The following is a 22,096-nucleotide window of genomic DNA, read 5'->3' as shown; positions in this document are numbered from 1 at the left end:
ACCTGACCAGTGGTGGTGCAGTGGATAGAGCATTGACCTAGAAGACTGAGGTCCGCAGTTCAAAACTCCAAGGTCACCAGCTTGAACAGGGCGGGGGGAGGGAGGGATCACCGGCTTGAGTGCAGGATCATCGACATAATCCCAAAGTTGCTGGCTTGAGCCCAAACATCACTGGCTTAAGCCCAAGGTCACTGGTATGAACAAGGGGTCACTGGTTTAGCTTCATCCCACCGGGTCAAGGCACATATGAGAAGCAAGCAATGAACAACTAAAGTGAAGCAACTATGAGTTGATACTTCTCACCTCTCTCCTCCCCCTCTCTCTCTCTGAAAATCAAGGCAATTAAATAAATAAATAAATAAATGAATAAATAAATAAATAAATAAATAAATAAATAAATAAATAAATAAAATATCCCAGATGAGAAAATCCATAGAGACATAAAGTAGACTCATGATTGCAGCTGGTTGCAGGGAGAAAAGGGAGTGATTGTTAGTGGGGTAGGTTCTTTTCAGAGTGACACATATTCTAAAATTAGATGGTGGTGATGTTTACACAATTCTATGAATACACTAAAAAACATTGAATAGTATACTTTATAAAGGTGAATTATGATATGAGGAATTATAGCTCAATAAACAAATTATAAATAAATGAATGAATACAAAAATCCCTGCATTCTTTTCTGTGACTGGTTTAAACTTTAAAATGTTTAAAAATTAGTTATTAGCAGTGACATTTAACTTGGTCAAGAAATTAATTTTATTGATTTATTTATTTAATTGGATCTTCTGTAGTTGTTCTCTTTGGGTAGAAGAAAAATCTTTCCTTCTTTATCAAATTAAAAAGCATAACAATTTATAGAATAAAATGCTCTACAATATTCCAATTTTCTACCCAAACAATGTTAACTTCAGATAATATGGTTTTAAGACACAAATTTCATAAAGATCTCTTTATTGCTAACTAAGGGGATCACTACCTCTCCCTACATAATCTAGTTAGCACATATGCCTGCAAAGGAAGGAAGAACAAAACAGAAGTTATCTTCTCTTAGTCTGTATTCAAGGCATTTGACTACTATATTGTCCCACTACCAGACTGAAATTTATTCCTTAACAAGGTGAGAAACTGAACTTAAACAGGTAGATCCACCTACTATTTGAGAGTTAAAATCACCACACACGTGTAGGACTGAAAAGACACTTGACGTTATCACTAATGTCAATATTCACCTTCACATTTTCCCATTTGCCAGCCAGTTATCTTATAATTATGATTTCCAGTTTAGACCCTTTGGAGCCTTTTGCCTCATATTTGTCACTAACAAAACGTGTGTGACAAGTAAGTTGAGCACTGTACAACTCCAGGGGGAGCCCGTCACAACACCTGTGACGTGAATGGCACCTACCTGATGCCTTCACCAATCAGGGGCTCAATCAGTCCTAAAAGTTCCACAATATGAGGAACGAAACAAAAAAAACTAGAAGGCAGTTCCTTAATCAAAAGAAAGGCTTTATGTTTATTTTTATAGTAATATCTCATAAACACACAAACCAGTCTTTTTAGTTGACATACCTCTTCCTTCAGCTGATTTTTATTAGCTTCATGATGCTGATAATCCGTTCTACATTTTACAGCTTTTTGCTTAGCAAGAGAAATTCTTTTCTCAAGCTCTGCGTTATTTCCAATCTCACTTTCCAAAAACTTGATCTTTTCCTTAACCAAACTTTCTTTTTCTCTTATTTCCTGCTTTATCCTTGCTAATTCCTAGGATTAAAAAAAAAATGTTAACTATACGTTTAATAGGATGAACAAAATGAAAACTGAAAGAATTCAAGTTTTCACTTTCCTATTATTACATTTACTATTTATTTTATTGAAACTTAAAAGAATGGGCAAGATCATACTTATATGAATTAAAAGAAAATATTAATATGCCGCACACCAAAAACAATAAGCTCATATTTTTAAAGATCTCTCACCTACCTGGTACTTTGCTAAAGAGATGAGGAAAATATCAATCTTTTAAAAATGAAAGGTGACATCTAAAAAACACAACAGTATTAAATATTTTTCACATAGGAAGTTGAATTTCAAGGAAATTTTCCAAATATTTCACAGAACCAGTTCCTTTTTTTTTTTTTTTAATCTTTTAAGAACAGCATTTTAGACATTGGCTTCTATAGGAATGCCCTCACTCAGGCTTTTTGCTGGTCTTGGCTATGTAAAATTAATAGAAGATAAGAAGTAGTGACTGAGATGTGGACAGAGTACTATGGGAACAAGGAGAATAAAGTCTACCCAAGTGAAATCATTAAAAGTAATTATCTAAGAAGCTTAATTTTAGTCAGGCCTAGAAAGATCAATGGGGATGCATAAAAACTCCCATGTGGTTAAAGTGTAGTGAGACAGCAGGGATAGAATGTGGATATATTAAGAAGGGTTGGGTACAGATGAAACGGATGAGGCTGGAAAGGTAGAGGTTAGGGCTGAACCCTAGACAAATTCAATTTTTCAACTCTCATGTTAAAAGGGGCCAACTTTTAAGCAGTGTGCAACAAAGTTGATTGTAGAACTGGGGAATAAAAATATCATATGCGGTTTTTGGGTTTGTTTGTTTTTTAGCGAGGTAGACAGAGAGAGGGGCAGATAGACATAGACAGACAGGAAGGGGGAGAAATGAGAATCATCAATTCTTTACTGTGGCACCTTAGTTGTTCATTGATTACTTTCTCATATGTACCTTGACCAGGGGGCTACAGCAGAGTGAGTGACCCTTTGCTCAAGCCAGCAACCTTGGGTTCAAGCCAACAACCTTGGGGTTTCAAGCCAGCAACCATGGGGTCATGTCTCTGATCCCATGCTCAAGCCGACAACCTTGGGGTTTCAAACCTGGTCCTCTGTGTCCCAGGCCGATGCTCTAACCACTGCATCACTTTCTGGTCAGGGAATCATATGCAGTTTTTACAAGAGATTATTATGGCAATATAGTAAATGAATTGGAGGGAGAGGAGAAATTTACCCTAAAATATATTTCTTTAAAGTTTTCCAAAATGGGGAGCCACCAAACAACTAATCCTAGGAGATGGGGTTGGGGGAAGTATATGGTCTGAAATCAGTTTTAGAAATGCTGTGCTGTGTGTGATATTGGACATATTAGCACATTAAATGGATATATATATGATATATATATATATATCTGAGATGCACTGCATTTAAAAAAAATTTTTGATTTGCTTAATCCACTATTCCTATATGTTTTCTATAAGAATTAACATTCTAGAAATGCAGCATTCTATATATCTACTGTGTTCATTCAATTAGAGGGCAGGTTAAAACATCTTTGGTTTATATACGCCAAATGATCAGTCTAGAATTTCCTGTCTTATATTGATTTTTCTACTGCTTAATCAGATGCTTTAACATCTACTCCAGTGTTCACATTATTTAACACCATCAGTAGCAATGCTCTCTATATAAGTTTTCAAAAAGGTAATGCTTATTAAGTAACAACTTAAAATTTTTTCACTGAAATGAAAGAATAATAGAAAGATATTTCTAAATAATGTAAAAGTTTCTTTTAAGAAGCCAATTTCAGGATCCTCTAGTCAGACTCCTGCCAAGAAGACACTGAGAAGGCAGGAACTGTTTTGGAGGAAAAGGAACAAAAGGGTCCAATCTCAGATTTAACCCACTGGTGGTATAAACTGACTGGCACATCTCTTCTCAGCACTGTGGTCAATGGTCATGTTGGCATGGAAGCAGTTTTACCACAGAAATCAGAAATGCTACAGCCAGCTGTTAAACACCTAGAAGCATAACTCTACCTATGGTGCCACTTCTTAGCACCCTCCCTAATCTCCTACAATAGAGAGCCAGGAGATAACAACCTGTACAGAAGGAAACACAGGGAATATGTTGTGTATTTTGCCAAATCAGCAGGCTGTGTCAATTCAGCTGTGGGTTGCATGAGAATTTGTGGACCTGCAACCTTAAATTGGGCACATTTCATTTACACAGGGGAAGTAGTTAGGACTTGATGTTTGAAAGCAATAGAAGTCAAGAAAGAGAAACTTACATCACCATTAAGAATTAAGAGGATTTAACTAGTTAAGGATTAGTTAAAACCAGTTCTCCCTTGTCCCTCTAGGCGCAGGCGTCCCCAAACTACGGCCCCGCAGGCCGCAATGCGGCCCCCTGAGGTCATTTATCCAGCCCCCACTGCACTTCTGGAAGGGGCACCTCTTTCATTGGTGGTCAGTGAGAGGACCACTGTATCTGGCAGCCCTCCAATGGTCTGAGGGACAGTGAACTGGCCCCCTGTGTAAAAAGTTTGGAGACCCCTGCCTAGGGAGGTGTAGTCTATTTTGTTGATACAGGCTGGCCCCTTACACAAATTTAAAATAAAATAACATGTTTGCATATAACAAGTTACATGTAACAAGTAAACCTCATCCAGACATTAGCATTCCTAACTCAGTGATCTGAGCTGCTGGCCAAATGCCTTTCTATGGAGTAATTCAAAATGTTAACACATCTTATTTGCCTTTTTCCTCTTCAATCCCTTCTCCTTCCCAGCTTTCCCTAATTTGCCCATTTTTATCCACCGCTCTTTTACCACTTAATGAATTCCAAAAGAAAATCCAAATTAACTTGGAAAGTAGCAAAAGATAACACTAGCTCTGTAATTAGTCAGTGCAGTATTCCTCCTCTTCCAAGCTTCTACCCCATTATTGATGCTTCCAACTTCAAAAGTGAAATTTTATTGCAGTCCTGGATTCTTTCCTGACTCTCCCCCAGTCTCTTGGCCCTCCATAAGGCTCACTTCCCTGAGCCTGTGTGTGCAGACAGCACATGTTAAATCCAAGGATCTCAAACAACTGTGTGTAAGTAGGGCATTGGTTTTACTGTAATAGCATTATCTGTTAACTCTCTCTTTTTCCATATTTCAGAGATGGCAGGATCTTTATCATTATAATACCATAAATAATATACATAAAATCACATTTCTAAATGGATATAGAGTCAGCCTTGAAAAACATTTACCAAAACTACTGTATTGCCTACAAAAGTGACTTTCAAATAACAAAGTGATTCACATTTGAAATGAATGAGTTAAATACAATAGACATAGGCAGTTGAACACTGCGAGCACCAAACATCTACTTTACCAAGGCATAGTTATCAATGTCCTGATCTCTCTTCTGCATCTGTTCTATTGTGTTTTCCCACTGTTTAATGAGTTCTTGTCTTTCATCATGAATCTTACGAAAATCTTGTGCAGCTTTATCCAATTCTAACTGTCAAATAGAGAGCAAATAACATGTCTGTTAATACAAGTGCTTTTGTAAACATTACTTTGACAATTAAGAAATAAAAATCTTCACTAAACCAACCTGTGCAGTTAGAGTCTCTGTTAATTCATTGTCAAGTAACTTTCTTTTCTGATTACTTTCCAAAGTCAGTCTTTCTAATTGCAGGGTCAGTGCCTATGTAGTTAAATGCAAAAATAGTCATGGTTATCATTTGATTAACTTAAAAGCAGTTAGCATATTTCACATTAAGTATTATTTTATTATAGATATACAATGTTATTTAATACCTAAAGTAACTACTATATATATATATATTATCTTTTAACCTCAAAAGGCTACCGTGAAAACTTGTTTTTAAAGACTTTTAATACAATTTAAAGTATGTTAGAAAGAAGATTAAACAATTTTCCACTTAAAATTATTTAAAATAATGCATTTGCTATTGTCTATTATAAAATAGCATATTTCATAATACTGAAGTATTACCAGATTTCATTACAAGAAGATTCTAAATAATGATTATAAAGTATATTAAATAATCAATAGAACTTAAATCTAAAATAAGCAAAAACTATAGGTAACAGTCAAATTATGATTTAGACAAAACAAGTTAAAATACTTATACATAGTTCAAGTATAAAACTTTTTTCTAAAATGCCTTTGCGAACCCTTCTCAATCAGAATTCTTATCCTGAAGCCCAAGGATCCTTAAATGGTTGAAAGGCTTCGGAGAAGATCTGCAAAACTTTCAGCAAAATTTTGTAGGTATTTGAATATAGTCATTTTTCAAGAGAGAGAATACTTGGCTTCATTAGCTTCTGAAAGGAAACCCTGACTTAAATAAAAGTTTAAGAACTACTGCTTTAAAATAGTAAGTACAATTTAGATTAAAAGGTTGACACAACAAATTCAGAGAAAATCTAACTTTGCAATATCAAATTTCTCACCCTAATTTTATTATCATCTTGTTTTGAGTACTTCTGAAGAGTGAGGGCATCATTATCTTTGTGAGCTGATTCTTCTAACCAGGCCTTCAATGCTTGCTGGTCCCAGTTCATTTGACATTTCAAATCATCTAATTTTTGAGTAAGTTTAAATATGTTATTCTAATATCCAAAGAGAGGGGGAAAAGGAGAGATTATAAAACATTATTTAATATACAAACTAAAATAAAACATAACATTATATACTATACCGAACATATGAAAAAGGGAAAAAGACATCCTTTCGCTGTCCCTCCTCTAGATGACTATACCACATTTAATTACATAATTTCATACTTCGGTTTTAATTCTTTCTTTGTAAAATAGAGGAGACATGATTATACAAAATTGAGAACAGCAGTTGAGCCAATGGTTGCTTTAAAAGGTTTTGGGTAGCCTGACCAGGTGGTGGTGCAGTGGATAGAGCGTCGGACTGGGATATAGAGGACCCAGGTTCAAACCCTCGAGGTCGCCAGCTTGAGCACAGGCTCATCTGGTTTGAGCAAGGCTCACCACCTTGATCCCAAAGTCACTGGCTTGAGCAAGGGGTCACCCTAATTTTTTAGTTGGTCTGCTATAGCCCTCCAGTCAGGGCACATATGAGAAAGCAATCAATGAACAACTAAGGTGCCGCAATAAAGAATTGGTGCTTTTCATTTCTCTCCCTTCCTGTCTGTCTGTCCCTATTTGTCCCTCTCTCAGACTCTCTCTCCCTGTCTAAAAAAAAAAAAGAGCTATTAAAAAAATAAGTAAAAGGTTTTAGGGTAGTTCCCTCAAAGCTATCTCATTAATCATTCCACTATAGCCACCCCAAGTGAATGCTCAATCTTAGTACAAATAATGTGCTTGATATGCTAACTCAAGTCCAAGACAAGTCCCCATGAGCCACATTTCCAATCAGACTACTGCTTCTAAGAAGCCTCTTATATAGAAATTATGGAAGCATTTTTTCTTGAAATAAATATAGCAGTTAAGAAGATAAAAATATTAAATATTTCTTTAAATATATTCATCTAACAAGTCTAGATTCATAAAAAACTGATGAATATGCAAATATAAATTAATAAAATATGTATGTATGTATACATATATATATTTCTATATTCATATGCATATGTAAAGAGAAAAACTGAATTTGGAAAGATCACCCAAATCAAGTAACTAAAAAGTAAGGAAAATAAAAAAAAATAGGTACAGTAGTTTAATATTAGTCACAAGCTCATAAGTTCATATGAAGGGTAAAAGTTTTGAATAAAGACTGAAATTCAAAATTAGAAGTTTTTATAAATAAGACTTTTAAAAATGTAGCACTTATGAATAAATTATGCCTAGTATTGTATAACAGGAAACCAACATGGTGCTGTGCACATAATAAGGCTCAATGAACATTTGGTAAATGAATAATGGGAAAATAAATGTCTATCATTGTTTCATTCAAATCACAGCTCCATGGTGCCTTTGATTGTCCAAGAAATCAATGTAAGTAATGTCAGGAAACTAATGAATGTCTTTCCTAAATAGAAAAAAAAATCAATGGTGAGGGAAGAAGGAACAATAGCACAAAATTTTAAGTGACATTTCAACACATACTTCCTTATCACTTTTCTTTTCCAATATTGAAGCTATCTCATTTTTAAGTCGTTGGACTTCATTCTTCACTCGACCCAGTTCTCTTTCAGCAATGATCTTAAAATGCTCTTCACTTTCAATCTCATACTCCCTGGCTTTGCAAAGAGACTACAGAAAAATATACAAGATAGAAAGATTTTTAAAATTTTTAATGTTAAAAATGTTTATAACAATCCATTCAACGAAAACATAACAAAATTCCCACAAAATATCTAGTAATTATTAGTTCTGCTTCTCTTGAACCTACACCACATTAGACTTTGTGATTCAGTGTAGTCAGTGTTGCTTACTAGTTGTAAGAAAGTCCATGGAATGTGCTAGGAGAAAATATTGTGGTCAGCAGTTTTCAGATATTATGTTGGTCTAGGGAAAGTGCAAAAAACCAAAGTTTATATAGTTAGATTTAGATATAACTCATAAATTAACCTTAGCTTACTGTAAAATTAAAACTTTTATGTCATTACTTACCTAAAAATAAAAAATAAAACTGATTAAAAGAATACTTGGGCCCTGGCCAGTTGGCTCAGTGTATAGAGCTCTGGCCCAGTGTATGGATGTCCTGGGTTCAATTCTTGGTCAGGGCACACAAGAGAAGCAACCATCTGCTTCTTTCCTCTACCCTCTCCCCCTTCTTTCCCTCTTCTCTTCCTGCAGCCAGGGCCTCGATTGGTTCGAGGGTCACCCCTAGGCCCTAAGAATAGCTTGGGTGATTCCAGCATTTGCCCCAGACAGGGGTTGCCAGGTAGACCACAGTTGGAGCATATGCAGGAGTCTCACTATATCCCCTCCTCTCACTGAAAAAAAAAAACAAAACTTGGGAAATGGGATACTTACATGAATTAATCATATAATTAATAGATAACTTTTAAATAATTATGTAAACACTGATAGTTATAAATATTTCCTAGACTATCTTAATATACAAATATGCCTTTGTGTTATACTTTATTTAATAAAATAGTAATTGTTAACTACTGATTTTATAATGCTTTCCAAGTCATCACCATTGGTATTATTTTTATATTACTAAAGCTGTCAGTGTTATAGGAAGTTTATTGTCTTTTGTCTCTTATCATCTAGTTGACATTTGAGTATAATAAAATATACCTACAAAGAGTCTCTCTCAAAACCCCAACTCAGTGGTTTAATAACTGGAGGAAACGATGTTGTTCCTAACAAGTTATTAATTACAGGTTTCAAAACAGATTTCAATCATAACAGGTTTCAAAAACCTTGTGAATTGTTTTTCTCTTTTTATTTATTTTTTAATCATTTTTTTATTTTAACTAGAGTTGACATACAACGTTTTATTAGTTTCAGGTGTACACCCTCGTGATTAGACATTATATAACCTACTAAGTGATGATCCCAATAAATCTCACACTCATTGGACACCATACATAGTTATTAGAATATTACTGACTATATTCCCCATACTGTACTTTACATCCCCAAGACTATTTTGTAACTACCAATTTGCAATTCTTAATCCCTTTTCTTATTGATTCCTTGAGTACTGATTTTAAAAGTACATTATACTTTTAACTTTCTAATAACACTGTTAAAGCATGAAATAGTTACTTATCTATATTAATTACAAATTGTTATTAAAAACATGACTGTTCACTTTTAAGAATTACATAATTTTTCAAAGAGAGGTACATGTGTTAAAAAAAAAATAGTTTGAAATGGAAGTTAGGAAACTCTCCAATGTTGATTTCCTGAGCTGATTCAATTTGCTGGGCATCATCAGAGAATGAGATTCTGCCATGAGTACACCATCCATAAAATAGATGCTTTAATTAATCACCCTACATTTTAATTTTCATTACTTGTATTAATTTTTATAAAATGCACTATACTTTCCCCAGTTATCCTAAATATAATTTAACTTTTCTTTTATCTCAGGATTGTCATTATGAATTTCAATTCTTAAACTCTGCTAAAAGACCATGGTGCCCTAAGAGCTACTCAAGTGTGCAGACTACTTGCTTCCACTCAAAATGGTCACAGTGGGTTGTGCTAAATAATTAAAAGTAGACAGAAATTTTTTATTATGTGTTATATTCAGTTTGTGCTTAAAGTCATCATTTCTCACTGCATCACTACCCTTTCTCATATAATTCGCTAACATTATATAGTATACTGTTTGAATGTATAATTTCTCCTTGCAAATGAATTAATTATTCCTGAAATTTGGTGGCAGTATTGAGTTCCTCAAAGACTTTTTTCTACCTACTTTCAAATTCAAGGTTATGTTCACAATAGCTTACTTGGGCTAAATTTTCCTATTAAATCTGTAAGTTAATATCACAGATGTAAATGCAATGGGAAATATTCCATGACTACACATGATATAATCAACATGAATTTCAACATTATAATACCTGTGTAAATGAGAACTCTTGCTTAACATTTTTGAGGTGAGAAGTCATCGCATTAATTCGATATTCATAGTCATGTAGCTGATCTTCCAAGCTTAACTTTTCATCCTGCAGCTTCAACAACTGTTTATAATAAATACAATAATTAGCCAATCAACTAAGTTTTTAACCATATTAAAGCATGTAAAATCAAAAGAAAAGTAAATCTTCATTTACTTTTTAAGATTTTATTTATTGATTTTAGAGAGGGGAAAGAGAGAGAGACAAAAACTGGTGGTGGGGGGAGAGCGGGAAGCATCAATCATAGTTACTTCTAGAATGTGCCTTGACTGGGCAAGCCTAGGGATTTCGAACCAGTGACCTCAGTATTCCAGTTGGACACTTAATCCACTGTGCACCACAGGTCATGCCTACTTTGCTTTTTTAAATACCCATTTGAACTTCACTGCCCTTTCAATTATGAAAGTGCTGTAATCTAGAGATTACTGGGGGAAAATGAGCATTATGTTAAAACAGAACAGAATTCTCTTCCAGATTTGCTGTATTAGCAGGGTCCACGGATAAAATGCATTTTTAAAGGGGAAAAGATGAGATCCTATTTCATAATTGACAAGATCTCTAAATCAAACAACAGAATAGTAATAAAGCCTAACAACAAAAACAACAAAAAAATAGATCATGAACTATAAATTTGAAAAGTAGCTGGACACCAGACATAATAGTTTCTTCCTGAGTATCTATTAAAAACCAGTAGATTTAAGACTAAGTTTAACAGCCTGACCAGGCAGTGGTGCAGTGATTAGAGCATCAGACTGGGACGTGGAGAACCCAGGTTTGAAACCCAGAGGTCGCTGGCTTGAGCGCGGGCTCATCCGGATTGATCATTGGCTCACCAACTTGAGCACAGGGTTGCTGGATTGAGCATGGGATCATAGACATGACCCGATGGTCGCTGGCTTGAGCCCAAAGATCACTGGCTTGAAGCCCAAGGTCACTGGCTTGAGCAAGGGGTCACTTGCTGGGCAATCCCTGGTCAAGGCACATATGAGAAAGTAATCAATAAACAACTAAGGAGATTAAGGAGCCGCAACAAAGAATTGATGCTTCTCATCTCTCTCCCTTCCTGTCTGTCTGTGTCTATCTGTCCCTCTCTCTGTCTCTGTCTCTGTCTCTCTCTCTCTCTCTCTCACACATACACACACAAAGACTGTTTTACAGAATAGAACTCTCACATACTTAGAACCTATTTCTTAGTGTATTTTGTGTCTTTGAATTAGAACCCTACGTAGAAACAAAACAATGTAACTGCAAAACAAATAAATATAAAAAAAAAAAAACCTCTAGGAAATTACAAGAGATTCTCAGGACCATTAGAATATGTCACCCCTCAAAGCAATATAAAAGTTCAACAAAACAAAAATATGCTTCTCTAAAGTCTTCATCTGTGGTTCCCAGAGTTGAGGCTACAACCCAAGGTGCATAGCACAATTCATGAAAGTGTGGGAAAAAATATTTGAATTCTGAACCAAAAAAGAAAAAAAAATACTAATTTACTCATTTGTTATACCCTACATTTTATTAAATTTACTGAGTAATATTAAATATATACTTTTTATTTTTATTTCATTAATTTCAATTTTTATTCCTTTTTTGTTTACTTTGCTGTTCTTTTTAATTTACTAAAAGGAATTCTTAGTTTATTATTTTTTATCTGACTGAATATTTGTGTCACCCCAAATTCAAATGTTGAAGCCCTAACTCTTCAACTGTGGACAGGGGCACTTTTGGGAGGTAAGTAGGTTTAAATCGAGACCCTCATAATGAGATTAGTGTCCTTACAGTGAGAAGAGAAACTAAAGGGGCTCTCTCTGCCATGTGAGAGCATAGCAAGAAGGCATCCATCCGCAAGCCAGGAAGAGTGCTTTCCCCAGAACCTGACCCTGCTGATGCTCTGATATCACCTTCTAGCCTCTGTAACTGTGAGAAAGAAATGTTTGTTTTTAAATCACTCAGACTATTATAATTTGTTATAGCAACCCAGGTTGACTAAGACACCAATTCAAAATAAAGTCATATAAGGTTATAAGTTTTCTCTAAGTAAGAGTTTTACTGTTTCTCATGGATGTGGGTATGAAGCAGTCTCTTTTTACAGTTTTCTAATTGGTGACTTGTCCCTTTCAATTTTTCCTCGATATAACAACGACCTATGAATATATTTATTCCTGAGACACTTGCAAAAATATTTAAGATTCTTAGTCAGCTCAAACTGTCAAAACAAAATACCAAAAAAAAAAAAATACTATAGACTTGTGGCTTAAACAAAATAAACTTATTTATCACAGTTCTGGAAACTAGGTAGTCCAAGATTGAGATGCCAATCGGTTCTGGTGAAATCTCTCTTCCTGACTTGCAGCTGGCCATGTTTTCTCTGAATCTTTCACTTCTTATAAAGAAACTAATCCCTTGCCTGATCAGGTGGTGGCACAGTGTATAGATGTCAACCTGGGACACTGAGGACCCAGATTTGAAACCCGAGGTCACAGCTTGAGCGTGGGCTCACCAGCTTGAGAGCAGGGTCGCTAGCTTAAGCCTCGGATCATAGACATGACTCCATGGTGGCTGACTTGAGCCCAAAGGTCGCTGGCTTGAGCCCCGGGTCACTGGCTAGAACAAGGAGTTACTGACTTAGCTGGAGCCCCAAGTTAAGGCACATATGAGAAAGCAATCAATGAACAACTAAAGTGATGCAACTACGAGTTAATGCTTCTCAACTTTCCCTTCCTGTCTGTCTGTCCCTATCTGTCTCACTCTCTCACTAAAAAATAAAATAAAAATAAAAAACTATGGTAAAATATACTTAACATAAATTTACCATTTAAACCATTTTTCAAAGTACATTGAAGTAGTGGCATTAGGTGCATTCACATTGTTGTGCAACCATCATCACCATCCATCTCCAGAAATTTTTCATCTTCCCAAAAATGAAACTGTACCATTAAACACTAACTTCCCATTCCCCTTCCTCCCAGGCCCTGGAAATCACTAGTCTATTTTGTTTCTCTATGAATTTGACTACTCTAAGTATCTCATATGTTGGGTAAACATGTGTGTTAAGTTTGCTCGCTTATTATTTTGCCTAATTGTTGCATTGGCACAGGGCAGCATCATGTGTGCATAGTCTGTGAAAGGCTGCTGGTGCTTGTCCTCAGGGTGGCAGATAGCAAATTGCAGATTGCCTTCCTGCTTGCAAGGGGCCACTGTTTGTAATTGTTCGTGGGAGAAGGTTTTTTTTTTCCCCCCCAGCCACTTTTGGCTGGGGAATCCAGTGAGAGAATGAGAGAGAGAGAAAGAGAGAGAGTTGAAGGGCATAGGAGCCCTGAGATTTTGGCCGGCCTGGTTGGCTGGGAAATGCTGAGGCTGGTGGAGGTCTGTGAGTCCGGGTGAGTCCGGAATGCTGAGGGGCTTGAGAGCTCTGCCTGTTTGCTCGTCTGCCATTACAAGACTTTAATAAATGGAATGGCCTACCATTTTCTGGCTCCACTGTTCCTTTACCATCTGCCTGAATCCAATGATAACCTGCATGGTCACAACTATGGCAGTGGCCACTGGCCCTACATCATATAACTGGTATGATACATTAGTTGTCCTTTTGCATCCAGTTTATTTTACTTAGCATAGTGTCAAGCCAGTAGCCACAGCCACCATCACAGCCATTTTGGTGCAGTTTCATTTTGGCCCGTGCAAATTCACATTTGATTTGGACAGATGGTAATGAAACAATGGAGCCAAGAACTGGTGGGCCATTACCTTTAATCCTAGCTCATACCCAACAGGCGAGAAATGCACACAGTGGGAAAACACTTCCCTTTCTATTCAGGGCTCCCAAAGCCATTGAGTCATTCGAGTATTCCTAGAATTAAAAGTTTCTACCCCACCAGCCTTATTCACCTCTGTTCGCATTTCCTTCTCTCTGTACAAACTGCAAAAACTGGCTTCTCCTTCAGCACTCCACCATCTTGGCTGCCTCTCCTCTGCAATGCCAATGGCAGGATCTGAGCAAGAGTGCCCCCAGTCTGCTTCATTTTATAGTGTAAAAATTAAGGCCTTTATACCAATATACAAATAAGGAAGTCTCTGATACAAAGCCACTTATCTGAGGCATAAATGGGATTTCTCATAACAGTGCACCGCCCCACATCATGCAACAGTCAAGGGTGTGGGGAAAAGCTTACTTTGAGAAGATCTTAGTATTAAAAGGGTGGGAAAGGCTTAGTCTTAAAACCAATCCTTAGGCTATAAGGACCTTGCCAGACTACAGCTTGTCTCCCACACCCAATGCAAACTATAAGCGAGCAAACACATATATCAGGGGTAGTCAATCTTTTTATACCTACCGCCCACTTTTGTATCTGTATTAGTAGTAAAATTTTCTAACCACCCACCAGTTCCACAGTAATGGTGATTTATAAAGTAGGGAAGTAACTTTACTTTAAAAAAATTTATAAAGCAGAGTTACAGCAAGTTAAAGCATATAATAATACTTACTTACCAAGTACTTTATGTAAGATTTTCACTAAGTTTGGCAGAATAAATATTTATAAAGCAACTTACTATATTAAATCTATCTTTTTATTTATACTTTGGTTGCTCCACTACCACCCACCATGAAAGATGGAACGCCCACTAGTAGGCAGTAGGGACCAGGTTGACTACCACTGATAGTTGTACCACTGATTTCTTTTTATGTGTGACCTGACCAGGCCTCAAACCAGGGAACTCTAAGTGTAGCTGTGACTGGCTTTACATTTGGCATAGTCTGTGGCAGGATTCCATACAGATCAGCAAGGAGCCACCACCACCTTTGAGTGGTGGAGTAGAGGACTGGCTGCTGTTAGGGTTCCCCATGGGTGTCCTTTTGGGGGCCGTAGGCGGCTGACTTTTACAGCCATGCATGAAGAAACTGAGAGCTCTGTGGAAGAGGCTGCCCGGGACCTACAAACCGAGCAGTGGAAGGAGCTGGAGCAAACGTGGGAGAAAGAGATGCCAACCCTGGAGCTGAAGCAAGCACCGGAGGAGGCCGACCAGGTTCACGAGATTCACCTGGAAATGGAGCAGCCACTGGAGGAGGAATCACAGATTTGTGAGTTGCAGCTTGCCCTGGACATGTGGAGAGCCAGCAGTGGCAGGAGGCCGGGTCTGAAACTGCAAAGTCTGCAGAGCAGAAGGCTGCGGCAGCCCGGGGCTCGAGCCCGGCAGCAGAAGCTGGTGTTTTCGGTTCCTCTTTGGACAATGAGGAGAATCGGTCTGGAGTTGCAATCAGCAGTCTTCAGAAGATGAGAGCCCAGCAGCAAGGAGTACTTGCTATGACCCTGGTAGATCTGCGATTTGGGGACATAGAGGTGGATGCCATCATGCTCTCCGGAGCAGAGATGGAAATGCTGACTGTCATTGCCATGTGCTCTTCCTTGGGACAGTATTAGACCTGCCAGGATGGCAGGAATGAGGGGGGTGGCTGATGCCCAATGTGCATGGACTGATTTCCTGGACTACGACCAGAGTGGGTACTGACTCCTTTGTTGGATGGACTTACGGATTTTGAACAATGTGAAATACCCTGATGGGGGTGGCGGTTGGTTTTGCTGGAAGCACTCACCTACCCCGGGAAGTTTTTTTGCATGGCTAGAAAAAAGGTCAAGGACATTTTTCACTTTTGGCAAAATGCTCAGAGACTGTTGAAATGAACCTTTGTAATTGTTGAAATTGTATGATTTGTCATGTTGTTATAATTTGTGTAATATGCCTAATTTCCTTGCACAGGGATGCTGGTGGTATAGATTGTAGGTAGTAAAGTGAGCATAGGGGTGGATTGTTGGACAGATAAAATATATTATGCTCACTTTGTTAAAGATGGCACTGCCCACGTGGAAGCCTGTCACCCAGGTGATGATGGGCGTAATTATATTAATGTGTGTTGGGGGTGGGCTGTGGGCAGGCAGGATCCTTGTAGCCTGGGGCTTGGTTTTAGGACTAAGCCTTCCCCACCCTTTTTGATGTGGGGTGGACTTTGTATCAGAGACTTCCCTGTTTTGTATATTGGATTAAAGGTTTTGATTTCTGCACTATAAAGTGGGGCAGACCAGGAGCTTGCTCTCTCGGTTCCTGAGATTAGCATTAGAGCAGAGAGTAGGTTGGAGAGCAGAGTAAGGCCACATGGAGGAGAGGAGAAGCAGCCAAGATGGCGGAGTGCTGAAGGAGAAGCCAGTTAGTGCAGAGTTTGTGCAGAAAGAAGGAGATGGGAAACAGAGGTGAATAAGTCTGGTGAGGTAGAAACCTTTGATTCTAGTAAACTCGGATAATATGTCAGTAGCTTTGTGAGCACTGAATGAGTGGGTTTTGGAGCCCAATGTGTGTTTTTACTTGCCCATTGGGTGCAAGCTAGGATTAAAGATGATGGCCCACCAGTTCGTGGCTCTGTTGTTTCATTACCGTCTGTCCAAATCAAATGCGAACCTGCACGGGCCAGGCAGCTGTGATGGTGGCAGTGGCTACTGACCATACAAAGCATAATGATTTTACTCTCCACAAGTTGATAATTCCTTCCCCAGAGTTCTAATGTTTTTTCTTACAAATAAATGTACATGTACGAAAAAAATATATACATGTACGAACCACGATATATTTATTAAAAACTTACATCATGTAAAGGATATCAAGATAAACAAACAAAAAGACCCCAGGAGAAACAGATAATCAGGACACAAAATAAAAAAACTTGGATGGACCTGGAAATTACCATGCTAAGTGAAATAAGCCAGGCAGAGAAAGAAAAATATCATATGACCTCACTCATTTGAGGAATCTAATGAACAATGTGAACTGAGGAACAGAACAGAGGCAGAGGTGGGATCAAAGGGACCAGAGGGAATACGGTCAGAGGGAAAGTGGAAGAGAAGATGGGATCAGAGAAGGAAAAGAGATTAGTGAAATTATATATACATAAAACAGCATTATATAGAACAGGACAGCAAATCTTGGAGGAAAGGGGGAAGGCATTGGAGGGCGGGGGTAAAGGGAGGGGCCAAGGGGAACAAAGGGGTGGCGGGAGATATTCGGTGGACACTTGAAGCTATGTAAGCGCAATAAATTAAAATCATAAATAAATAATAATAATAAAAAAAAACTAAACACACACACTCAGAAAATCTGGAAATATTGTACTCCTAAAATAAAATCATGTGCTACAATAAACCAACAGGAAAATAACCTGATAATTAAAAAAATTGATATAGTTGCCAAAATACATATTGCCATGTAAAGATGAAAAAAAACAAAACTAAACACTTCCAGATATTAAAAAAGTAACCTACAAAAAAAAATAAAATCATTCTAATATTAGATTCCATACTGCTGGAAGATCACAGGGTAATCAATACCCTCCAAATTTTGCTGAAAAATTATTTTTAACCTAGAATCTTCTACACAGCCAAATCACCATCAAATGTGAGAACAAATTAAAACATTTTCAAATTAGAATAGTTACTTCCCATACATCCTTCTTGGGGAGACACAAGAAAGTATTCCATCAAAAAATAGAGAATAGACTGACCAGGCGGTGGCGCAGTGGATAGAGCGTCGAACTGGGATGCGGAAGACCCAGGTTCGAGACCCCAAGGTCGCCAGCTTGAGCGAGGGTTCATCTGATTTGAGCAAAAGTTCACCAGCTTGAGCCCAAGGTCGTTACTTGGTCTGCTGAAGGCCTGTGGTCAAGGCACGTATGAGAAAACAATCAATAAACAATTAAGGTGTTGCAAAGCGCAACGAAAAACTAATGATTGATGCTTCTCATCTCTCTCCGTTCCTGTCTGTCTGTCCCTGTCTATCCCTCTCTCTGATTCTCTCTGTCTCTGTAAAAAAAAAAAAGAGAGAGAATAATCCATGTAAGAAGAAATGTGATCTGGGATACAGAGTGATAATCCAATAAGGGAAAAAAGGGAATACACAAGTTAACAGTTGGGAAGTAGGCCTGTGAAAAAACTGTCTATTGAAAAATGGGACTCCAAAGAAAGGAGAGGGGGAGAGAGAAAGTATTTTGAAGATCTGATACTATAAACTTAAAGCAGGCAATGTAAGGAATCAAACTGGCAACTGAGGATACAAAGAATTAAAAGCACAGTACTATGGTTCTTTCTTTTGAGGGTAGAACCCAATCAGTCAAGGGATGAATTCAAATGATGCAGTCAAGAAAAGATAAACTGGCCCTGGCCGGTTTGCTCAGTGGTCAAGTGCTGGCCCAGTGTGCGGAAGTCCTGGGTTCGATTTCCGGACAGGGCACACAGGAGAAGTGTCCATCTGCTTCGCCACCCTTTCCCCTCTCCTTTCTCTCTGTCTCTCTTCCTCTCCTGCAGCCAAGGCTCCATTGCAGCAAAGTTGGCCCAGGCGCTGAGGATGGCTCCACAGCCTCCACCTCAGGTGCTAGAATGGCTCCGGTTGCAACAGAGCAATGGCTCAGATGGGCAGAGCATCAACCCCTAGTGGGTATGCCAGCTGGATCCTGGTCCGGCGCATTTGAGAGTCTATCTCTCTGCCTCCTCACTTCTCACTTCAGAAAAGGAAAAAAAAGAAAAGGTAAACTAAGTAAAAGTGGCTACATGAAAGACCATTAAATCATTTTAAGTATAAAACTAATGCTAAATACTTGTAGTAAATTAAGGGTATTGAATGGAATGAAAAGAAAATAAGCCTTTATAACAGAAAAAAACAATCAGTATTTTTTTAATGGGATAAAAGACTGTGGAAAGATATATAAGAGAGCTGATTTATTAATTTAAAGAATGAAAGAGCAAGGAGTAACCCATATTGTCTACAATTGACACAAAGAACTTTTTTAAAAACAATAATTTAACCATTTCACCTTTTCTTATATTTTTCTTAATGTTAAAAATATTTTTAGCAATTATTATCTCTTGTAATCAAGTAATACTTACTTGAAATTCAACAATTTCTTTCTCTTTCCTCTCTTAAATTTAACCAAAACTTAAAATTTTATGCTAAAAACAACTTATACATTAGGATTCCATTTTTTATAATATTCTTGTCTGTTTTTAATCTATGTATTGTAGATCATGAAGTCTGGAATGTTTGTTTATGCCATAACAGTCATTTCTGTGGTCAATAGGAGGGAATATTTTACATTTTTTTATTTTATACTTTTCTGTTCTGTTTGAATATCTTAAACTTAAAGGAGTTACATTTTTAATGTCAGAGTTTATTCAAGTGAAGTAATTATGGCCCTCATTATTCTTCTTTTCTATTGTTTTATAATATTTTTTAAATTGCTAATATAAGTGATATGTACATGACATCCTGTGAGACAAATATTGGAATACTAATACCAGAAACTAACAAACATTTGTGTGTGTGTGTGTGTGTGTGTGACAGAGACAGAGAGAGGGACAGACATGGACACATAGACAGGAAGGGAAAGAGATGAGAAGGATCAATTCTTCATTGAGGCTCCATAGTCTCCAGAATTGTTCATTCATTGCTTTCTTATATGTGCCTTGACCAAGGGGTACAGCAAAGAGAGTGACCTCTTGCTCAAGCCAGCGACCTTTAGGCTCAAGCCAGCAACCATGGGATCATGTCTATGATCCCATGCTCAAGCCAGTGACCTCACACTCAAGCTGGTGAGCCTACGCTCAAGCCAGATGTGCCTGCACTCAAGCCAGATGAGCCCACACTCAAGTAGGATACCTCCATTTTTCCAACCTGGTTCCTCTGCACCCCAGTCCGATGTTCAATCCACTGCACCACCGCATGGTCAGGCCAGAAACTAACATTTGAATGTAACTTTAACCTGCACCAATGTCTTTAGACCTGCGTAACAACCCTATGAGATAATTATTTTACTTATCTTCAATTTATAGAAGAAGAAACTGGCTCAGAGCTGATTGGTAAGTAGGCCCTAGCTGGGTAGCTTAAATCATCACCCCTTAGGCCAAGATTGCAGATTCCATCCCAGGTTAGGACACATACAAAAACCAACAGTGAGTGCATAAATAAGTGGAATAACTTCTCTTTCTTCTTTCCTTTCTCTCTCTCTACAAAAATTAATAAAGAAATGAAAAAATAAATAAATAAACCTAGGACTGGATACTTCTTATACTATGTATTATGCCTCAGTACTTAGTGTTAGATCTCAGACATTCCCTAATGTTGCCCTTCATTGAACACAAAACAGCCAGATAGCTCGGTTGGTTAGAGCAACGTCTGGAAGTGCAAAGATTATTGGTTTGATCCCAGATGAGGGCACATACAGAAACAGCTTGATGTTCCTGTCTCTCGTTCTCTCTCTCTCCTCCTTCTTCTCTTGCTAAAATCAATAAATAAATAAAAAATTTTTTTAAATGGCATGAGTAAACAGGTCATAATATTCAGAAAAAAATAAAAAGTGAAAATATTTTCAATTTTTAGAAAAAGAAAAAACATTATCTAAATAGAGTAAATATCATTTATTCTTCTTGGGTCCTCTTCCACACAACACATTGCCATATCATGGAATCTTGGGCTGACTGCTGAAGGTTTCTTCAAGTTTCCCGAGCTGGGTGCAATTTTATTTAGAACAACTACTATACATTGGTTGCAAGCTGATGTAAATTATTCCTTACAACTTAAAATATTTTACAACATTCTATGACAATATAATCCTCCATTTGAAAAGCTGCACATTTTACATTCTTACTAGAAGGTCCCTCTTAAAAACATTTATTCGAGTCACTTTCAACTTAAACGTCATAGGCAGAACTCAAAGAGAAATATTTTATTTATACACATCCACAAACAACTGTTGCTACACAAACCACAGAAGTCCCACCGCAAAATGCACGTAATTCTGAGGAAAGGGAAAGTGGGCGCTAGAACCCGCTTTTCCTCTTCTGCCCAAGAGTCTGGAAATGAGTTCATGGAGGGGGAGTGTAAAGATTCGGACTTTATAGTCCTGAATATCAATTATCGATTCAATACCTTTTTTAATGCTCAGCAATTATAGAAAAGGGCGGGAAGGTGAAGGAGAAATGGTGCGGAGGAGCGTTAGATGGGGTTTGGGAGAAAAGGAGAGAAATAATTGGACTGGGGTATTCCTGCCAAGCAATGATAGGAAACGACCCCAGCTCCCACTGCTCCCCCCCCCCCCCAAAAAAAAGACCTCCTCCTTCCCCAGCTTCCACCTGATCCTCACCTGCTTTTCCAGTATCTTGTTCTCTTCGTTCGCCACAGGGTTGGCGAACTCATTCTCCCAATTCAGCTCTTGCAGAAATTCGCTGTTCATGATGGCAAACGGGACCAGGGCAGAGAAAAGATCCGCCTTTCCGTAAGGCCCATAAGCAACACCAACACCGGAGGCAATTCCGCGACACCCTCAAAGCTTCGGAGTAGTTGCCTCAGGAACCGTTGCCTCCGGAGCCCTAGCAACCGTCCCGCGCCCTTAGTTACCAAACAGGAAGCGTTCAAACCCGGAAGCAAGACTTCCGGTTGAGACCCCACTCCCTTGCACTGAGCAAACTTTTTCTTCTTAAGCGCGCGGGGTGGGGGTTGGTGGGGAGCGAAGTAACTTACCCTGCAGGAGTTCCCTGGGGTTGCCAGGCGCCGGCATACCTCGCTGTCAAAGTGCGGTCCGGATCGTCCACCCTGCGCCCCGGATCGTCCACCCTGCGCCCCGGGGACTGTCAAATCGGTAGCGCCTGTAGTCACCGGCGCCCACAGGGTCCGAGGAGGACGCTGAGCT

General features: G+C 38.1%; 1 protein-coding gene across 1 annotated transcript in view; it reads right to left on the bottom strand.

The window, feature by feature from the left end:
• CCDC39 (coiled-coil domain 39 molecular ruler complex subunit) overlaps nt 1-21,717 on the bottom strand; it is a 62,008-nt gene extending 40,291 nt beyond the window's left edge. The window contains exons 1-7 of the mRNA XM_066347608.1: nt 21,551-21,717; nt 10,318-10,437; nt 7,892-8,038; nt 6,266-6,424; nt 5,400-5,492; nt 5,175-5,303; nt 1,579-1,770 (exon numbers count right to left, since the gene is read on the bottom strand). Of these exons, the coding sequence (XP_066203705.1) occupies nt 1,579-1,770; nt 5,175-5,303; nt 5,400-5,492; nt 6,266-6,424; nt 7,892-8,038; nt 10,318-10,437; nt 21,551-21,640 (930 nt within the window). The 5' untranslated portion in view covers nt 21,641-21,717. The remainder of the gene's footprint in view (nt 1-1,578; nt 1,771-5,174; nt 5,304-5,399; nt 5,493-6,265; nt 6,425-7,891; nt 8,039-10,317; nt 10,438-21,550) is intronic.
• Between the last annotated feature and the right edge of the window lie 379 nt (nt 21,718-22,096).

The sequence above is a fragment of the Saccopteryx leptura genome, chromosome 8 (assembly GCF_036850995.1).
Source record: "Saccopteryx leptura isolate mSacLep1 chromosome 8, mSacLep1_pri_phased_curated, whole genome shotgun sequence".
Taxonomy (NCBI): Eukaryota; Metazoa; Chordata; class Mammalia; order Chiroptera; family Emballonuridae; genus Saccopteryx; species Saccopteryx leptura.
The sequence above is the reverse complement of the archived record's forward strand: the minus strand, read 5'-3'. Positions and strand labels throughout refer to the sequence as shown.